Source organism: Elephantulus edwardii, unplaced genomic scaffold (assembly GCF_000299155.1).
Source record: "Elephantulus edwardii isolate Elephantulus edwardi_28Jun2011 unplaced genomic scaffold, EleEdw1.0 scaffold00082, whole genome shotgun sequence".
Taxonomy (NCBI): Eukaryota; Metazoa; Chordata; class Mammalia; order Macroscelidea; family Macroscelididae; genus Elephantulus; species Elephantulus edwardii.
The window spans coordinates 5,246,463-5,268,608 of NW_006399832.1; the positions used below are offsets into that span (position 1 = coordinate 5,246,463).

The following is a 22,146-nucleotide window of genomic DNA, read 5'->3' on the forward strand; positions in this document are numbered from 1 at the left end:
ATCACAATAAATTGTGGCTAACCTTAAGGATAATGGAAATCTTAGAGCATTTGATCATACTTAGAGGCAGTCAGTAGAACAGAGCAAGGAAATACTGCATGGTTCAAAATCAGGAAATACATGCGTCAGGGATGTCTCCCATCCCCATACCTTTTCAGTCTGTATGCAGATCAGATCATTTGGGAAGCAGGGCTGTATGAGGAGGAGTATGGCATCAGGTATGGAGGAATACTCATTAACGACCTACAACATGCAGGTGACACAGCCTTGCTCGTTGAAACTGAGGAGGACCTGAAGCACTGCTGCAAAAAGTCAAGGACTATAGTCTTCAGTATGGATTGAAGATCAACATCAAGAAGAGAAAGATTCTCACCACTGGGCCAATTGGCCAGCACCATATTAGATGGAGAAGAGATTGAGATTGTTAGAAGAGATTGAGGTGGTTAGCAATTACATTACCCCTTGCTCTGTACTCTTGCAGGCACACATACAATAAAGACTATTTATAAAAGAAATACAAGATACTAAGAATAATATGAGTCATGTACTATTATCTCTTTTTAATATTACTAGTGACTTATATTTGTTAAAAATTTTAACATCCATAAACATGACCAGCCTTTCACTAATGTAACTAGTTACTAGTTACATAAAGCATTTTAATTTGATTTGCCTTCTTTGTAAGAATATTTTGTAATCATAGTTACCTTAATGTGATTTTGCACTTAACCTGAAAATGCAAACATTATTATAAAATGTTAAAATCATTATAAAATGAGTATTTTAAGATAAAATTTAGTTTCAACTAAATTAGTTTTAATTGCTGGCAAGTCTGAAGTGACCCATAGCTGACCCTCCAGCAAGTTTTTGAAGGCTATATACTGCACAAGAGGAGACTGTTGTTCTTTCATGGAGCAATTGGTGTTTTTGAACCACCAGAGATAGGCCGTCTTTTCATTAGCAGCGCAACTCTCTACAGATAGTGCTATCATAGTGCTCTAAAATTTCATTTAGATTTTCTTAAAAGTATTTTTTTAAGTATCTTTACTGAGATGATTTGTAATTAGTGTTACTATTTATAGCCTTCTCTAGGTCTTTGTTAACAGACATTAGCTTAGGAAGTTAACCTGAACTGTAAACTTTGAAAATTTACCAACTCCCAAGAAGAAATTAGAAAGGAGATTGGTAGTTCCTTTTGTAGACAGTGTTATATTACAGTTTGAAAAGGTGTATAAGAAAGAGTTTGAAAGGAGTGTTACACAGTTTTAAGTTCTAGCACACAACTGAATTTAAAATTTTTATTGTTTTGGTCAAGTCCCTATACCTTTTTGGCTTTAGTATTCTCATCTATAACTTGATTTCTTGTATTAGGTGATTAAATAATTTCGTGTAATAGTTTAAATGCTTTAGTCTTTTCTATTATGAACAAAGAAATAACCAATTGTCTATATGTAGAAAGATTAAAAAGAGAAAGTATTTGTTGGGATGCAAGTCAGTAGTTTTTAATACACATCTTACCACTTGAAAGGATTATTAGCATGATGAGAAAAACTCTCTGGGAAGAGATTTTTAATGATAATCTAAGATTGAGATTCATGATAAAAGCAAAATCATAAATAAGAAATAATGATTTGAGTGATTCATGAAATGTGTACATGTTAACTAGATACAGAGTGTCCCTTAGGCACTTTTAAGTTGTTCCTACATTTTTCAGAATTAATGGTTTCACAGGGTTGTTGAAGACTGCCTCTTTTGAAATTTTGCTAAATCAGTGTATTATGCTGGCAACTCTATGAACTTTGATAAATGTCAATAGTTGTAGAGGAGCATCAGGCATTATGTTCATAGAGTCGCTGTGAGTTGTATTTCAACTCGAAGGCAATCAGCAACAGCAACAGCAACGACATGCTGATGGACCTGAATTTGTGGGAATGACCGGAAAGCCCCCATGTGGACTGACGGCAGAGTAGATGAACAATCTCAAAGTGTTACTAGTTGATAATATCCTGCAATTGGAAGACTATTTTGTTCTGTCTTTAAGAAAGGGTTGAATCATAGTCCAAGATTTTGAAGTCAGAATCATAACTACTGAGCTCTTTCACTGTTAATCCATAACTACACACTATATGATAATTATTTCTCTAATGACCAGGTTTTATAAATAATTAAAATTTAGGAGTTTATTGAGTGATACTCATACCTCCTAAGTTCCAAATAGCTTATTTCTAGAGACTCTTTTGTACTGTCATTCATTTCCTGACCACCATCAAAGTCAGTTTTGACTCATGGGGCCTTCCACCATGTTTCCAGGGCTGCAAAGATTGCCCATCTTCCTCTCTTAGAGAGGCTGGTGGATTCAAGCTGTTGAACTTTTATCTCTAAATCAGTCTTAGTATTAGCTTTTCTTTCCTTGCATTTATGACTATAGTTTTAGAATAAGATAAAAAATTTTTATTATAGTTCTCTACTTAGCTTTCTTCATGTTTTGTTTTGTGAATTTATGGGGTACTCAGTGGGAAATGAATTTATGTTTTTAAGTTACCCTGAAACTGTTAAGATTTTCTAAATTTACTTTTACATTAGAACTAAAATTATTTTTTTAAAAAACACTAAAAACGGTTGTGGAAATACAGAATTTGACTGACTGAGCTTGATAAGACTTACAGGATCTTCTAGAATTTTCAGACTTTGAATGCCTAAGAGTCTAAGTTCTTAAGGAAGATTTTACTAAGCAGTGAGTTGTTTTCTCTTAGTATTCTCAGTTGGACATGATGAGATTCTCCCCTCCCACCCCCCCAATTCTTAACTTGTGAATGAAGGAAGCATAATACAGAAGAGACATTTAAAGAAAATATCTTACTCTGTACTATTTGGAAGTAAGGTATATATTTCTCATTTTTGGAGACCGTGTAGATGAGTTATAATGATTGGTTGACTGTAACTACAATAATATATTGTGCCTGATATATGCCATGGTCTTTGCAATCACTTGCTATGCATCAGAGAGCTGGACAATGAGTAGGGATGATAGGAGAATTGATGCCTTTGAGCTGTGGTGTTGAAGAAGAGTGTTGAATATACCATGGACTACTAAGAAAACAAACAGATTTGTCTTGGAGAGGGTGAAGCCAGGCTGCTCCTTGGAGGCAAGGATTCTGAAGCTTCGTCTCACATACTTTGGACTTGTTGCAAGGACGGACCAGTCTTTGGGGAAGGACATCATACTTGGGAGAGTGGAGGGACAGTGCAGGAGAGGAAAATCCTCGATGAGATGGATTGATTCAGTGACTGGCGTAACGGGGGTAGGTGTGTTAGAGAGAGTGAGATTGCACAGGATAGAGCAGAGTTAAGGGCTGTTGTACACAGGGTTACTATGAGTCTCAGGAGACTTGACGGAACATAACAGCAGCAACAACAGTATATTCCATTGGGAGCTCTGGTCATTTAGTGATAAAAGTTGCTCTGCCAGCCTAAAGGCAGGCATTTTGAATTCACCAGCTGCTCCACAAGATGGACAGTTTCCACCTGTGAGATTTATTGCCTTTGAAAACACACTGGAGAGTCAGCTATGAGTTAGTTCTAACTAGATGATACTTTTTTCAGCAGTTTGTTGCAAACATATCTCCTGATTTAGATTTCTAACTTTTATAACACTTTCCTTTAAAAAAATATATATTAATAAAGTTGATTTTTTTCCCTTGAACTGTATCAATTTTGGTATTATTGATTGATATTTGTTATAGTTGTTGTATGCCATGGAGTTGAAAATGACTCAGCAGACCCTGCAGCAGGTTTTCAGAGGCAGTAAATTGCAAGGAAGGGGATTTCCCCATCTTTATCTTGCAGAGCAGCTGGTGGATTTGAACCTCCTACCTTGAGTTGGCAGCACAGCTCTTTGAAAACTAGGTCACCTAAGGTCCTTCACTGTTTAATAGTGGCTGAAATTAAATATTTAAGACAATTATGAAACAACTTTTGTTGTATCATTGGATTATACTTTTTTTGAACAACATGCCATTTTAACAATCCATGTATTGTTTATTTTATGTGATCAAATGATGTATATCTCTCTTTACTGGTAATCTATTCCAGGACCATACAAAGTACCTTGGTTTGTATAGAGATGTGCATAATTTATTAATAAAATAGTAAAGTGTCTTCTGAGATATATTATTTAACTTAAAGTATATATAAGACATTGTGATTATTTTCATAAAGTGTAAGAAAACATAAATTTTAGCATATACTCTGGTATTACCATTTTAATTTGTATAATGTAACTGACAAATTATTGCTTTGCAAATGGATTGTGAATCATAAAAGCTTTAAACTTTTTCTTTTTATAGCATTGCCTGAACCCATCCTTCCATCCCTACAAAAAATTTACCCAGTAAGTGTTTCTTATAAATTATTATAATACTTATTATGTAACACGTTTATAGAACTATAAGATGTAGTATTATATGTATATAAAACTAGTAATAGTCATATAAGTAAATAGTAGTGCTTTCTGTATTGGTAGTGGCATTGATAGTAATGTTTTAAAATATTTCACACATTTTTTTCAGCTGCTGTTTTATTTGGTTATTAACATTTGGTCAATGTATGTATTATGTTGGGATCTTTTTCATGGTGCTTATGATTATGATAAGTGATGATTAAATATATTTACTTGGTTAAAGTCTATTTGACCTTATTTCCATTTTCTTCCTGTTTTTAAAGAATATCTTTTTTAAGAAAATATCTTTTTATGGCATTTCACTAGTTATTAAGACAGATTTTTCTATCTCAGTATTTCATCTTACCAAGTAATACATTAATAGACATAATGAGTATACTACTCTTGTATGTATGATATTAAGGATCTTGCTTAAGTTAGTTGAAGACATTTAAAAAATGAATTTGCCTACTAGAAATAAGTTTTATTTGTATTCTTTTTTGACTTTAGAGAAACCTAGGTAATATGCATATTCATACTCTTTTTGTTCTTGTTTTCTTGTGTTATTTTTTGACAATTCTATTATCTTGTTTTATTGTCCGATTATTTTCTGTTTTCTTTGAAAATAGTATTTTAGCTACTTGCTTAGAGAATGTTTGATCAGTCATGTGAAAATTAAATCATTGTTACCTGCTAATATTATATAAGTAGAGCTGGTTTATTCTAACCAGAATACATTGTCATATGACTAAGGAAAACACAATGTTCAGTTAGGTGGATTTCCAGATTATTTTTATAGGAGTCTCTGTCTCTCTCTCTCTCTCTCACACACACACACACACACACAAATACGTATACTTTAAATTTGATACTTTATAACTAATAACCGAAGTTTTTACTGTTGAACACCAGATATTGTTGTATATACTTGTGAGGTGCTGGTAAACAGGAGATTCACTTTGTTAGAGTATCTGTGAGACCCTTCTGCTTTGCTCTATCTTCTGGAAGAAACCATTTAAAAAACAGAACTTTTTGGAATCTGGATGTCTTTTTGTTACTTAAAACTAATTTCTGCTAAATGTGAAGATTTTTTTTAATAGGTTTTCAGTTATTACTAGGGGTCAATTTTTATGCTGTAATAAAATATAATAAAACTATGAGCAAATGTAAGAGAAATAATAAATTGAATTTTTTGCTTTATTCATGTTTTCCCTCTACTGCTAACTACTGATTCTTTTTGTTTATACTAATTCAGCTGCTCTTGGGAGCACCTTCTGTGAAATGGTTTATGGGTCCCATGAGCATATGAATTTAATACCTGGGCAATATTAAATGGCTAGTGTCTTTTAATGTCAAGCCTCAATTGAATGAAAGCTTTGTGAAAAACTTAAAAAACAGTATTAATGGTTTTTTGCTTGATAATAAAGAAGACTTTAGGTTTTAACGAAGTAAAGCTTTATGTGATAGTAGAAAAATGAAATAATTTAAGAGCTCAGTATATTTGGTTTCTAAAGTTACAGTGTACTTTACAAATATCCAAATGGTTTTTAATGTTTAATTTTGTTATATCAACATTACTCTCTTTAAGACCCAGAATTCCATGTAGAAAGAACTAGGTGTGTTTTCAACATACAAAGAAAGGATCCTAGTATTTAACATTTGTCTTTAAAATAGTCAATAATTGTGCATTGTATAAATCCTTCTGTAGAAATCTTACTTAAAAACTCTGTACTACAGCAAACTCATATTAGAAGAAAATATTGATGAAGTCTCAGTTAATGCACAATGCCTGAGGACATATATATTGCTTTATATTAAGGTACCCAGATTATTTTTGTTACTATGTGCCGTTTAGTCAGCACTCACTCATCTTTGACCCTCTGCTGGATTTTTGGAGGCTGCAAATCCCATGGGAGGAAATTGCTCATCGTTCTTCTTTGGAGCAACTAGTGGATTTGAACTCTGTGCGTCTGGGTTGGCAGCACAACTACTTATCCACGAAGCCATCAGAGCTTCCTCCTGGATTGTTATTAATATATTTTTGTCAGAACAGCCCCTTTTCTACATCTGTGTTTTGTTTTTCTAATTATCTAGCTTGCTTCATGATAGAGTTCTGATTTTTGTTTGTATGTCTATCTTTTGTCCCACAAGTACCATGCCTAGTTTGTTTATAATTTGGTTTCTGTAACTGTAACAAAGAAAGATATCTAATAATTTAAACAGTATGATCTTTACACCAGAAGGTCAGCAGCACTCTTATTTAAAATAGATGATTCTTAATTTTTTAGTACTGCCATAGTGAAAATATCACTAGTGGATGGTTTTAGCAAACAGATTTATTTCACTACAGTTTAGGAAGCGGGTCTGAATTCAAAGTGCAACTTAGGAAAAGACTTTTTCTCTAGCTGATTTGGAGGAAGGCCAGTGCCTCTTCAGCTTTGGCTTTCTGGTTTCTGAGAGATCCTTCCTCATGTGTCTTGGCATCTATCTTCTATCTCTGTTTCTCTCAATTGTTTAATTGCTAGCCACACTGTACTCTTAACATTTCTCATTAACATAAAAAGATAACTTGTTCATTTCAGGTCTTCTAGCTTTGAGTAGACCCATTCTTAGTCTGAGTGGTAACTCCACAACCTCAGCCCTGGCCAGCTGTGTCCTTCCCCCTGGATATGGCAATCCTGGCCTTAGATAACGGCCCTGTCCCATAGGACACCTTACTAGCAAGCCCACACTGTGCAACTGAGTTGACAAAGATCCAACTCAGCAATCTGGGAGAATGTGTCCCAAACCTTTTAGATCTTCTTTGAAACCATGAAGGTCCGGCACCCATGCTCCTTCTAAGAGTTGTGCTGATCTCAGAATTGCTCCAGGAATGATCCTCTTCTCTTCTTGGAGAGAAGCAGATATAGCTCCTTTGGCTTCTTTCTTGTGTATGGAGTTCTCAAGAGGCATTGTCTTTTCCCTGTCATTCTTTCTCTGTCCTCTTAAGTCAAAATGGTTAGATTTTCTGCTGTGTTTGTTGGTTAAAGACATCAGTCATAGACTTAAATCTCTTTAATTAAAGATTGTGTAGCCACTTTTTATGAACATTCAAGAACATACCTCCTTAAAACTTTTTAAAATAGCTTTTATTTTGCTGAGTTCATTTTAAGTCCTCCTCTTTTGAGTTTTACTCTAACTAGCAAAGAGTAACCACATAATTCAGTCAAGTTCTTTTCCAGTGTATAAAATACATAGCCCTGCCTCTCTCTTTCAATCACATGTTCATAATTTTTTTTAAACCTCACCAGAAGCACATCAGATATGTAAATCTCTAGCTGTGTTCTCTTGCTTGCATAATAGTATCATTCTTTAGCACGTTGCTGCAAATGATGGGAAATGTGTTTCTAAGCACGGTCCTCAATTTAAAAAGTGATGATAGAGACAAGAAGCCAAACTTGGTATCTGACAAGATGGCTAGGCTGCCCTGCAGGATTATCAAGGAGACCCAACATTTGCTGGCAAAACCTTTTCCTAGGTTTAAAGCAAAACCAGATGAAAGCAGGGCTTGTCATTTTCATGTGGTCATTGCTGGCACCCAGGATTCCCCTTTTGGGGAAGGGACTTTTAAACTGGGACTATTCCTTCCAGGAGAATACCCAATGGCAGCTCCTAAAGTACATTGCATGACCAAAATTTATCACCGTAAGGTGCACCTGGTCTAGGTCATGGTCTTCACAATTACTTTCTGTTCATCAGAGCTAGACAGTGACTAATGATGATAGAAGAAGGATCAGTATCTTTGAGTTGTGGTGCTGGAGGAGAGTGTTGAACTTCCTGTGGACTGCCAGGTCTGTCCTGGAGACATTGAAACCAAACTGCTCCCTGGAGGCAAGGATTTTGAAGCTTCGTCTCACATACTTTGGGCACATGGCCAGGAGGGACCAGTCCTTGGAGAAGGACATCATGCTTGAAAGGGTGGAGGGACAGTGCAGGAGAGAAAGACCCAGGATAAGATGGATTGACTCAGTGACTGGGGAGATGGGATTAGGTCTGTTGGAGACAGAGGTAATGTACATAGCGGTCGCTCTGAGTCACAGACGACTTGATGGCACATAACAAAAACAGCCATGTAGACAAGTTGGGAAGAATATGTTGAGCAATTTTGAAACAGAAGTGGTCCACAGCACTGCAGATCTTCACAGTTCTGCCTCCTTCCCAGACTTTGTGAAGTGCTGCCAGTCCAGATGATCCATTAGCAAATGATTAGCAGAGCAGGGGAAGACCAGTGAAGCCCAAGCCATAGAAACAGCTAGAGCATGGACTAGGCTATATGCCATGAATGATATTTAAGTCGCTGTGATCATCAAGTGTACATCACATCTGTTCTGCCAAGGCTTCTTCCTTTTTTTGTTTGCATTTAATGGACACAGTCTTAGAAACATTACAGAATAAAAAGCCCAGACATCTTCATTCCTTTGGTGATGAAATGAACATTAGCAAATCTGTCTTGTCCTGATTCACTGTTGCAAAGCATTAACAGAGGCTAGTAGTATCATCTGGATTATTGCAAAAAACAGTGTTTTAAAACAGTGGCCCCTCTCTGCTTTTATTAATTTCTTCCCCAGTCATGGTTTTAAGTATAAAGCACTGTGAATGAAGGTAGTATTCAGGATTAGCTTTAGGAGTGTGGGTGTTTTTCTTTTCTTTTTTTTGAGGGGAAAGTAATTTTCACTGTATGGGCTCCTTTCTTCCTTTCTATGGTGATCTAAATGCATTAGTTAAAAACAACTAAGCAGTTGTTCTTTAAAATATAACCTCTAGTCAAATTAGATGCTGTAAATGGACAAGCTTGATTGAACCAAAATGGAAACTTTAAACAAACATCATAGTTCTCACTAATAACATTGTGACTTCGTTGTCAAGTATAGAATCCGCCAAGAAAAATCTTGTAAATATTTTGTATGGTTTGTCTGGAAATTTCTATAAATCCTATGTTTTAGTAAAATATTGTTTGTTATTCTAAAAAAGAAAGGATTATAGAGACTTGCTCTACAGCTCTTTGTCATTTCTTTCTGAGCCCTCACCAGAATTGTGTTTGACATTTATAATTCTACCATTACTTTCTTGAAATCACCCTAGGCTTTTACTATTCTGTTTGACACCTTACGATTCTTCCGTTCTCTATCCATTACCCGATTTTAAAACCACTTTCACGTTTTAGGTATCCCTTAGAACTTGATACCAGTAGTCATCTATCCTGTGCCAGTCGCACTGCTTCTGACACACCCATCCTGATTACCCCAATAACTGAGTCAGTCCACCTCATAGAGGGTCTTCCCCTCCTGCGCTGTCCCTCTACCCTCCCAAGCATGATGTCCCTCTCCAAGGACCTGTCCCTCCTTTCAACATGTCCAAAGTATGTCAGACGAAGCCTCAAAATCCTTGCCTCCAAGGAGTAGGCTGGTTTAACCCTCTCCAGGATGAACCTGTTTGTTTTCTTGGCAGTCCATGGTACATTCAATACTCTTCTCCAGCACCACAGCTCAAAGGCATCAATTCTCCTTCTATCCTCCCTAGTCATTGTCCAACTCTCTGATGCATAACAAGTGATTGCAAAGACCATGGCCTGTATCAGGCGCACCTAAGTCTCCAGAGAGGCACCATTGCTCTTGAGTACTTTAGAGAGGTCCCTAATAGCAGACTTTCCCATCGCAATATGTTTTTTGTGACCGTGGAGCCGAGCAAACTGAAGCTGTGAACAGTCTCAATCTCTTCGCCATCCACCCTGATGCTACCAATTGGTCCAGTGTTAAGAATCTTTGTCTTCTTAACATTGAGCCTCAGATTAATAGATAGTAAAAACCCAAACCAAATTCCCTTCTCTTGAGTTAATTCTGACTCATGGCAACCCTCCATCAGATTTCTTTGTGAGAAGAAGAGAGTGTTTCTCCCACAGAGTGACTACTGCATTAAAATTGCTGATCTTTGCCTGACATGTATGTAACACAGTCTGCAGCATGACTGTGCAGTTATGGAGGGTGATAAATCTCAAATCTGAGGGAGAAGTGTCAGACTAGAAGGTTCTCCTGGCTCAGATGATTGTAGGTGCTGATAGAACCTTCACAGTCAGCATGTGAATTTAGGATCAAAGAAAGTAAAACTTGCCAGAACATCCAGGTATATTGGATGCACACCAAGGAGACTCTCCTTTTTATCTTGGGCCGTTCATATCAGAACACTAAATGGAGTACCTGCAAAACCTCTTAGAATCATCGCCTAGCCAGACTGACATGTAACCTTAAACATCAATCATCTCTTTTTACACAACATTTGAAAATTTCCTATAGAACCTTTATACTGACCATGGAGCAGTAGGTTTTTTCAGTCTTGTATCTCATAGAATAATCAGGTCGCCTTGTTTCTTGCTACTACAGATAATCACTATTTAGTATCTCATATGTCAGCAGAATGTAATTTCTGTATATAGTTTAACTAGAAAACAAACCAATTAACAGCCCTGAGAAGTATTATTTCTCTTCAAAGATGAAGAAATTAGATCTCAGAAAAGGTATACGATTGATTCGAGTTGCATTAGTCACAAATGATAAATTAAGAATCTGCTCCCTCCACTTTATACGATGCTGTCTGATGGAACTAAAATTATGATGCTGTTCACAAACATGTCATTTCATTTCTGTGTTGTTGCTTATTATGCTTTAGTTATGTATATGTTGCTCCTGCACAGTTATCTTAATTTTATTTCTTAAAAACCCTATTGTGTAATTTCAGGTTGCATAAATATATCTGAGAATAACTTTAATTTTTTTTTTTTGAGTGTGTTTAATTTTTTTTTTTTTAGTGTGTACCATCAAATCGTATCTGACTGGTACAGGAGGAGATTGTTCCTCCTTCTCCAGCAGAACATCTGGTGGATTCAAACTGCTCACCCCTGGGATGCAGTGCGGCTTCTTGCCACTAGGCCACCAGAGCTCACCAACTTTAAATTTTATAGTAACAAAAAACCAGAACAAAAACATTTTGCTTATTTTTAATTGAAACCACAATCTCATCTAATAAAATGAAAATTTGAGCTCCTCTAGAAGGAGCCTGATGGCATTGAATGTCACATCTATGACTGTTAACCAGAAGGTTGACAGTTCAAGCCCATCAGCTGCTCCAGAGGGAAAAGATGAGTTAGTCTCCTATTAAGATGTGCAGCCTTGGAAACCCGATGGCCAATCACTGTGAGATAACTCGATAGCAGTGGGTTTTAGTATTGAAGTGTAAGTGAAGTAGGATTTTAATTTTAAAACAAAAGTTATGTGATGGAATATAATTTGTTCAACATACTATGTGCTTGGTAATTTTCATAATTAAAGTATTTTTTTAAATGTATAATATTTTTCCGATGAATTGTGAAAGAAGACTACAAACATCTTTTCTAAGAGCTATATATAGTATAATATTAGTGATAAGTAAAATTTGAGTCAGTTTTTATTGACTTAATAAACTATGTAACAAGAGAGTAGAATTTTATTATTAAGTCATAGGAAAAATGACATTGATAAGGTTTACATATATAAAATGAGTTTAAAATTTGATGGATCTTGATGGGAAGATATTGCTGTAAGCTTTATCTACATTTATGTCATCAAGGCAGCTTAGTTATTTTTTTCCTTCCCTTTTGGGGTCCTGTTATTCTCTGATGCTATTTATGTTGACAGAAGAAAGACGTAAGAAAATAACTTGTTTTTTGTTGTTACCAGATAAAGAAGTTTAGAGGTTTTTTTAAAGTTATATACTAAAAATAACTTGAAGTCCTGACTACTGTTTTCAGTTTTAAAATACATGTAACATGATGAAGGGATTAATTTGTTATGTAAAATAGGCTGTAAAAATGAGTGTCTTTGAAAAGACAAGTTAAAAACTTTGGTGAAGATGTATTTTCTTGAAATAGCTAAAACCTTTTGTTTTAACATTGATACTACTTAAATTTTAAAATTCATAAAGAAGTTAATTTTTAATAATACATTAAAAATGCCAAGAGGTCACCATACTACTTTTAATAGTGGCAGAACCTCACAAATTCTAAATATATGTGTTTAATACTATTGCTCCTATATTTTATCTTACGCCATTTAATCCATATAATAACCGTGGGTTATTGTTAGGAGTTGTTGAATGAAGTACAATTTGTACTGGGAATAGTAGATCTGAACCTTGTCCTTGCCATCATTATTCTGACGTACTTGAGCCCCACTGCTGCAGTCACAGTGTATATTTATCTTGTTCAGGGTCTTCCTCTTATATGCCTTCCTTCCACCTTTCCAAGCATGATTGTCCTTGTCCAACCTAACAATATGCCCAAAGGGTGTAAGGCGAAACTTTGACATCTTTCTTTCTAAAGAACATTTTGGCTGGGCTTTCTGCAAGATATCCCTGTATGTTCTTTTTGGCAGTTCATGGGATGATTCAGTACTCTTCTCCAATACCACAGTTCAAAGATATCAGTTCTTCTGTCATTCTTATTCATCATCCAGCTTTCAGATATATAACCAGTGATTGAGAAGACATTATTCATTTATACCTGAATAAACCTTGACTACTATTAATATCTTTCTATTATAAATGAAGAAGCCAAACCTTTTAAAGCTAGATATCTTGCTTAAATTATAAAGAGGAAAAAGAGCTTGAAGACTCTAAAGCTTGTAATTTTTAACTGCTTCATTATAGTACTTCTACTTTACATTAAGTTGATTTCACGGCTTTAAAAATCCCGTGAAAATCTGGTATACTTTTTTTTTTTGCAATAAAATGACTGGTCCTTAATACATAAATTCAAATTAGTGGTGAACTGAATATTATTAAGAAGGTTTGATTAGAACTTAAAGGTATCATTTAGTTCTTCCTCTTCTGTTCAGTCAGAATGCTAATTAAATACTTCAAATAATTTACCCTTTTCTTGAAGATTTTTCTCAACATTTATTTTTAGATTCTAATATGTATTGGAAAATTTTCCCTTAAATTCTTTTTATTTGCCTGGAAATGGACAACAGTCATTTTTCATTTAAATGGTTTTAAAGAATTGTTTCCAAGTAGAATCTAATTTATTTGAGAAACTGCTATATTGTACATATTTCAGACTTGGAACATAAAAGTATTATAGCCTTACCTCAGAAATATAACAAAAGATATTTTTTGCCATTTTTGGTGAACAACGCTGAATGCAAATTATAGCAACTCTATGAACAATAGATCTGAAATTTGCCCTATCTGGTACTATCCTCACCATCTCCTACACACTTGAGCCTGTTGCTTCAGTCACTCTGTCCCTTGTTGAGGGTCTGCCTGTCTTACGCTGGACCTCCACTTTTCCAAGCATAATGTCTTTCTTCAGGCAGTGACTTGCTCAAATATGTGAGGTGGAGTTCAAAATCTCTGCCTCCAAGGAGCACCTTGGTCTCACTTCTAGTGAGACAGACCTGTTTGTTCTCTTGGCAGTCCATGGAATATCCAGGACAAAAAGAGACTTTTCCGGTAATTTTCAAGAATGACCTATTTCTGTTTTCTCAACTTGGTATTGATTGATGAAGAATGGAAAAGTATATCTCTTCAAATATACTAGCATTTGAATACCATTCGGAAAATGTTTCTCAAATTATTAGATAATTGCATTTGTTACAAAGCTCAAAATTATATCAACCTGAAAACATTCAAGAAAAATCTTGCTTGTGTTTAGGATGCCTGGGTGGCAAAAATGGTTTAAAAAAAAAAAAGTAACAGTTTGAAACCACCTAGGAACTTCAAGGAAGAAAGCCCTCTTGACTTCTTCCAAAACACTTAATCAGGAACATTCAGTTTGTAAAGTATGAAATCACCATTAATCAAATTCACTATGGGTAATGCCAATAGTTTTAGGTTTTTATTTTCCTTATAGTTAAGTGATCAGATAGTAGTGATTATTGGTAATAACAAAGAAGATAAAAAAATAATTATTATTATGAAATGGATGTCCCATTAAATCAGTAAAATTGTTTTTCAATGAGGTAGGTTGTCATTTTCAGACTCTTCTTTGTTCTCTTTGGATTTTCCAAATGTTATTTATGTAGTTCGTAAGATACTAGCTTGAGTTATGCAGCCTTTATCACCCCTTGAAGTAGCGTATGTTTTCTTAAGTACATAAATGTAGTAGGGAACTCAGTTTAATTTTATTAAAATTTTAGATGAAAAATATTCTTCTTAAAGAGTTTTCATTAACTAGAGGATATATACTATGAATGATTACCAACAGTGGAGGTTTCTGAATATTAAATAGAATTCCTTTTTGTAGGGTTATTTTCTTTAGGTGCACCTTATGTTTTCCTTTTCTGATTTAAATTTCTCCCTTCTTATTTATCACTATGCCAAAAAACCTTTGGCCGATTGACCAAGATCATCTAGCACTTTAGTAGAGTAAGTCTCAGAACTAGTTTTAATTTCAGTTACCAGTCTTTTACTTAAATCATTGAATAAAATAAATTTAAAGGGCTTTCAAATAGTTTTAAACTTCAGAAAAGAAAATAATTACTATTTGAGCATCAGTTTGCAAATATACTGCTTTTTATGCTAGATGGCAGGAGAGGAGGACCCCAGATGAGATGGATTGACATAGTAACTGAGATAATGGGTGTGTAAGAGTCAGACTGGTTCAGGATAGGGCAGGCTTCGGAATTCTTTTATATAGGGTCACTGTGAGTCACAGGCAACTCTGTGGCACATAACAAAACACTAGGAATCAAGATGAGTTAAGAAGTGCTCACATTTGCTATTGTTACATACCTTTGAGTCCACTACAGTTCATAGTTACAGATTGAAACCTTGCCTTTTCTGAGGCCGTCCTCACAATCTCCACTATACTGAAACCTGTCCTTATAGTCTCTGTGCCTGATGGGTCTTCATGTCTTACTGTCCCGTTCTTTTCCATATATGATGTCTTCTTCCAAGGATTCATGCCTCTTGACAAGGTAAACAAAGTACGTAAGACAAAGTCTCACCAGTTCTCTCTCTAAGGAGTACCATTGTTGCACTTCCTCTAAGATAGATTGTATTTTGGTAGCCCGTGGTATGTGCGCTACTCTTGCCAACATCACATTTTCAAAACAGTTGTTTGGTCTTCCGTATTTATTGTCTGATCTTAATGCACATACAAAGCAACTGAATATGCCATGGCTTGAGTTAAATATTCCTTACTCTTTCTTTTAACTGACTAAATCTTGCTCTTTAGCACTTTAAAGAGGTTCTTGATAGCAGCCTTGCCCAGAGTAACACACACTTTTTAATTTCTTGACTGCTTCTTCCATGAGTGTTAATTGTAGAGATAAGTAAAATAATAATTGGCAACAATCTCTTTCTTCATCTGTCATGCTTTTGCCTGTTGGTCCACTTGTAAGAATTTTTGTTTTCTTCAAAGTGATATATAATCCATATTGAAGGCTATGGTCTTTGGTCTTCACTGAGTACTTCAAGTCTTTTTCACAGTCTGTAAACAAAGTTGTATCATCAGCACAAGGTAAATTGCTGATAAATATTCTTCAACCCTGAGGTTATGTTCTTCATATTATGAAATTTTAGTATTTGCTCAGCATACAGATTGAATAGGCTTGGAGAAAGTATGCAATCTTGCTGCACATCTTCCCTGATTTTAATTATGCAGTGTGTTCCCTTGTTTTTGATCGATGAACAGATTTCTTATGAGCACAATTAAAATGCTCTGGAATTCACATTTTTCTCCATGTTATCCATAGTAATGGTTTCAGTTTTACACCTAACAAGTAAGGAGAAAGAAGATTAAAGACATGTACTTGTTATTTTTCTGCCTTTAATTATTGCAATTTGTAGTTTCTCCTCTATCATGCCTACGGTTAGAATTGACAATTAGGATATGCAGTTGAGTCTCATTATATAATCATTGTTGGTAGAGGCCTTTGAGCCAGCTGTGACTCTTAGTTACCCTGTGAACAATGGATTTGAATCCTGCCCTGTCTTGGCCATCCTCATCATTTCTGATATACTTGAGCCCACTGTTACTATCATTGGGTTAATCTATCTAGTTGAAGATCTTTCTCTCTTTTGCTGACCCTCCATCTTTCCAAGCATAATGTCCTTTTCCAAGGATATGCCCCAAAACAGGCCTCTTCTAATAGCATGCCCAAAGTATATGAGATGAAGCTTCCCATCCTTTCCTCTAAGGACATTCCTTATTCTATTTGCTACAAGATATATTTGTTCTTTTAGCAGTTCATGGGATATTCAGTACTCTTCTAGCATCACAACCCAAAGACATCGGTTCTTCTGTTATCCTTATTTTAATGTGCTACTTTAAGATGCACAGATAGACATTCCTCTGGTGCTATGCTTTCAGCCAAGTTCCATCTGACATTGGCTATGATGTCCCTAGTGCCATGGCCTCTTCTGAACCCAGCCCGCATTTCTGTTAGTTCTCTGTCGATGTATTACTGTTAAGTTGTCTTTGGATATTCTTCAGCAGGACTTTGCTTGCATGTGATATTAGTGTTATGGTCAGATAATTTCTACATTCTATCGGATCACTTTTTTTTTTTTGAATGGGAATAAATATGGATCTCTTCTAATCAGTTGATCAGTCATTTGTCCTCCAGATTTCTTAGCACAGTCTGGGGAGCATGTCCAGGGCTACATCTGTTTGTTGAAATATGTCAGTTGATATGCCATCAATTCCTGGAGTTTTGGTTTTAGCTAATTCCTTTAGAGCATCTTGAACATCCTTCATCACTATTGACTTCCCCCCCCCTCCACCATTGCCTCTTGATCATATATTGTTTCATGAAATTTTTCTGTATTAGCCACTTCTTTTTGGTATAGTGACTCAAGAGTTCTCCTTCCACCTTCTTTTAATGCTTCCTGGATCATTCAGTTTTCTACCCATAGTATCCTTAGTGATTGCCACTTGGGGCTTAAATTTGTTCTTCAGTTCCTTTATCTTAAGAAATGGTGAGCGAATTCAGCCTTTTTGATTCTTTGACTCAAGCTCTTTGCACGTTTTATTAGAATACTTTGCTTTGTCTTCCTGAGTTGCCCTTCGAAGTTTGCTGTTTAGCTCCTTAAGTTCCTGATCTCTTCCCTTTGCCTTTGCTTCGGCTTCTTGGCACTCTAATGCAATATTCAGAGTTTCCTCTGACATCCTTCTTGGTCGTTTCTTCTTGCTCTTTCTTTGTTATGACCGTTTGCATTCTTCATATCTTTGTATATGATATTCTTGATATCTTCCCACAGCTTGTCTGGTCTCCTGTGTATCTATGCTTTAATTACTGTGTGGACCACAACAAATTGTGGCTAATCTTGAGAAGACTGGGAACCTCAGATGGTGCTCATGTAAAACCTGTTCTTACATCAGGAAGAAGTCGTCAGCACAGAGGAAGGAAATACTGCATGGTGTGCAGGGGGAAGAGGATGAGTTGGGAGGGGGGTGAAGGAAATTGGAATAATCTGTTCTGGAAAACGATGTATTAGAATTTTGTAAATAAACTAGTGTAATAAAAATAATAATTAAAAAACCCAAAATCCAGGAAGAGGTGAATCAGGGATGTGTCCTTTGATCATACCTCCCCCCCATACCTTCTTTTCCTTTTTTTTAACCAAAAAAGTTTTTCTTATAAAATAAATTTTTGGCAAACATCATGCAGCCCTATTTGACGATTGTCTCCCAGAGAACAAAATACGGTAGGATTCTGTGAGACAAGGAGCCCCTTTCCTTGTCTCCCTCCCTCTACAGCTATACTCAGAGCCAGCTGGTTTTCAGTGGAGCCCATGCTGCTTCTCATGGGAGCACTGGTGGAAAATGGAGGTGATGTGCTTGGAGGCGCCATCCCAAGAAGCCTGGAGTACCTCATCTTGGAGCCCCTGCTTACCAGTGCTGTGGTTCCACCGAGCCAGGTCTGAGGTGCAGTCAGAACTGTTGGGGGTGGCCATACTTGGCAATTGTTGACACAGCAGTGGCAGCACAACCTGTCATGTGTCACTGAGGCTAGCCTCATCCAGGTTAAAGAGTTCTTCAACTCCCAGAGAGAAGTGCCACTGTACTTCCTGCTCCTCATCTATCATACAACTACTCAGTGCTTTCTTACGGCTTCTGATGCTGGAAGATCTCAATGGTTCCTGCAGATAGCAGTCAGTAGGGATAGGAGGTTTTCTTTTGACTACCTCACCAGATCCGGGCCATAGCTTGTTCATCATTGGCTGGGTTCCAATCAGGATCAAATGTGACCAGCCAGTTAGCCCCAGTGAGATTGAGACCACAGCCTCCAGCTTTGCTGCTCAGCATCAAGGCAGAGTCAGGGCTTGATGGACTATTGAAGTGCTCCAGAACTTTGGATCACTTCTTTTTTGACATTGTGCCATCCAGGTGGACATATAAGTACCTTTGGGCCCGCACAATTTCTCACAGAGGTCTAATGTTTGAGTGGCTTCATACCTTTTAATCTATATGTGGAACAGATCATTTGGGAGATAACTTTATGAAGAGGAATGTGATATCTAGATTGAAAGATTTATCTACAACCTGCACTGTGCAAATGACACAACCTTGTTTGCAGAAACTCAGGAGGACTGGAAGCATTTGTTGCAAAAGGTCAGGGACTGTAGTCTTCAATATGAATTGGAATGTAACATCAAGAAAACAAAGATTCTCACCACTGGGCTAATTTGCAGTACCATGATAGATGAAGGCATTGAAACAATTTCAGCTTACTCAGTTGTACAGCCAACACCATTGACACCAGCAATCAAGAAATCAAAAGACTGATTACTTTGGGAAAGTCTGTCAGGGACCTCTCCAGAGTATTAAAGAGGAATGATGTCAGTCTGGAGACAGTTGCACCTGATCCAGGCATAGTCCTTGCAGTTACTTTCTATGCATTAGAAAATTAGACAGTTAATAAGGATGACAGAAGAAATAGCCATTCCTTTGAGCTGTGGTGCTGAAGAGGAGTATTAATCATACCACGGACTGTCATGAGAACAAACAAGTCTGTCCTAGAGAGAATAAAAGCCAATTTGCTCCTTGGAGGCAGGGATTTTGAAGCTCCATCTGATATGCTTTGGGCATGTGGCTTTGAGAGGGACATTGTGCTTGGAGGGCTGGAGGAATAACATAAGAGAGAGGAAGACATAGGATGAGGTGGCTTGACCGTAGTGCCTGGGATAATGGGGGAAGATGTGTTGGAGACTGAAACTGGCCCAGGATAGAACAAGGTTCAGAGCTATGTGCATAAGATCACTCTGAGTTGCAGGTGACGTGATGGCACATAACAACAACTTTAAGATGCATAGCAAGTAATTTAAAAGACCATGCCCCTCGTCTTAAAACTGACATCGTTGCTCCTAACATCTTTTTTTTTTTTTAAATTTTAATTTTATTATTATTATTTGTGTGTGTGTGTGTCTGTGTACCGTCAGATCAGATCTGACTGGTACAGGAGGAGATTGTCCCTCCTTTCCTGGCAGAGCATCTGGTGGATTCGAACCGTGCGCCTCTGGGATTGCAGTGCAGCTTCTTGCCACTAGGCCACCAGAGCTCCCCGCTCCTAACATCTTAGAGAGGTCCTTGATAGCAGATTTTCCCAGTACAATATATCTTTTCTTTAATTGTACCAGGGATGTTGATTCTGGATCTATGTAAGTTGAAATCGTTGACAAGTTCAGTCCTTTCTCCATCTCCATTTTCTCTCTCCCCCCCAACCCCCACCTTCCTCCCTCTCCCTCCGTGTCTCTCCCTCTCCTCCCCCCATTATCTTGATGTTGCCTGTTGGTCCGGTGGTGAAGATTTTTATTTTCTTGATGTTGAGTTGTCCATATTGAAAGCTGTAGTCTGATCTAATACAGCAAGCATTTCAAGTCCTCTTCCCTCTTTCCAGAGCAAGATTGTGCCATCTGTATAATCAGGGTGTTGGCGAGTCTTCCTTTAATCCTGATGCCATATTCCCTTCATATAGTCCAACTTCTTGCGTTATTTGTCAAGCATATAGATTGAATAGGTATGGATAAAGGATACAGCCCTGCCATAAACCTTTCTTGATTTTAAACTATGCAGTGGTCCTTGTGCTGCTCGGTCTAAGTATAGGTTTCACAGTAACACAATTAAATGTTCTGGGACTCCTCCTTAATATTAGCCATAATTTCAGTAATGGTTAAATGATGATCCACACTTTGCATAGTTAAAAACCCCACAAATAGACGTCCTTCTAGTATTCTGTACTTTCAGCAGAGAGTCATCTGACATCAACAATGATATCCTTGGTATTATGGATTCTTCTAAATCTAGTTTTCATTTCTGGAAGTTCTCTGCCAATATATTGTTCTAGCTGTATTTGGATAATTTTCAGCAAGATTTTTACTATACTTTCATGGAATACGAATAGTTTCTGTTTTCTTTTCCATCACTTTTTTTGGAATAGGCACCAATACGGATCTGTAGGCCTGTTGTTTGGAGAGGCTCTTCCTTGAAATTGGTATCATGGAGGGTGGTGAAAGAAAGGAAGACCCTCAGCAAGAGGTACTGACACAGTGACTATAGCACTGGGCTCACATGTGTCAGATGTGATAAGGATCACACAGGATAAAACAGAGTTCAGGTCTTTTGTTCCTGTAGGGTCACTGTGAGGCATACTTGCCTCAATGCCACCTAACAACAACAACAACCAGTCAGTCAGTTAGCTCTCCTAAAATCTTGGCACAGACTGGTGAATACATCCAAGGCTGCATCTGTTTGTTGTCACATGTCAGTCATTTGGTATCCCATGAATTCCTGGGACCTTATTTTTTTCTGATGACTTCAGTGCACCTTGAGCGTCTTTCTTCATTACCGTTGGTTCTAGATCATGTGCTACTTCCCTAAAATGGTTCAGGAATAATAGCATATAGTATTATTTATAATGTTGCTGTTGACTGCCTTCTAGTCGAGCACGACTCATAGTGACCCTATGAACAAAAGGCCTCACACCCCTCTACAATTACCAATATTTATCAAAGTTCATAGAGTTTCTGGAGGCATGTTATTTAGGAAGTGGATGCCACTCCTACTTCCCAACATGTTATAGTATGTTACTGTTTTTATGTGCCATTGAGTTGCCTGTGATATATAGTGACCCTGTGTATAGCAACTCTGAACCCTTCCCTGTCCTGAGCCAGTCTCACTAATTCTAACACACCAACTTCCATTGCCCCAGTTACTGTATTAATCCATCTCATCCTGGGTCTCCCTCTCCTGCACTGCCTGACCACCCTTCTGAGCATGATGTCCTTCTCCAAGGACTGATCTCTCCTGCCTAAAGTAAGTGAGGCAGAACTTCAAAATCCTATCCTCTAAGCAAAGACTTGGTTTCATTCTCTCCAAGACAGACCTATTTTTTTCTTGGCAGTCTATGATATATTCAAGACTCCAGCACCACAGCTCAAAGGCATCAGTTTTTCTACTGTCATCCATAGTCACTGTCAAACTCTCTGAAGCATAACAAGTAATTGAGAAGACCAGGGCCTGGATTAGGTGCACCTTTGTATCTAGAGTGACATCGTTGCTCTTCAGCACTCTGGAGAGGTCCATGACAGCAGATTTTCCCAATGCAATTTATCTTTTGGTTTCCTAACTATTGGTGGTAAGAGTGTTGATTATGAATGAATGGAAATACAAAATCTCTGTAAATGTTCATTAAAAT

General features: G+C 36.9%; 1 protein-coding gene and 1 pseudogene across 1 annotated transcript in view; both read left to right on the top strand.

Moving 5' to 3' along the window:
- Positions 1–22,146, top strand: part of PAPD4 (PAP associated domain containing 4) — a 76,738-nt gene that overhangs the window by 31,373 nt on the left and 23,219 nt on the right. Inside the window, exon 10 of the mRNA XM_006889850.1 lies at positions 4,347–4,390. Coding sequence (XP_006889912.1) covers positions 4,347–4,390 — 44 coding nt within the window. The remainder of the gene's footprint in view (positions 1–4,346; positions 4,391–22,146) is intronic.
- On the top strand, positions 7,891–8,770 carry LOC102856065 (annotated as a pseudogene).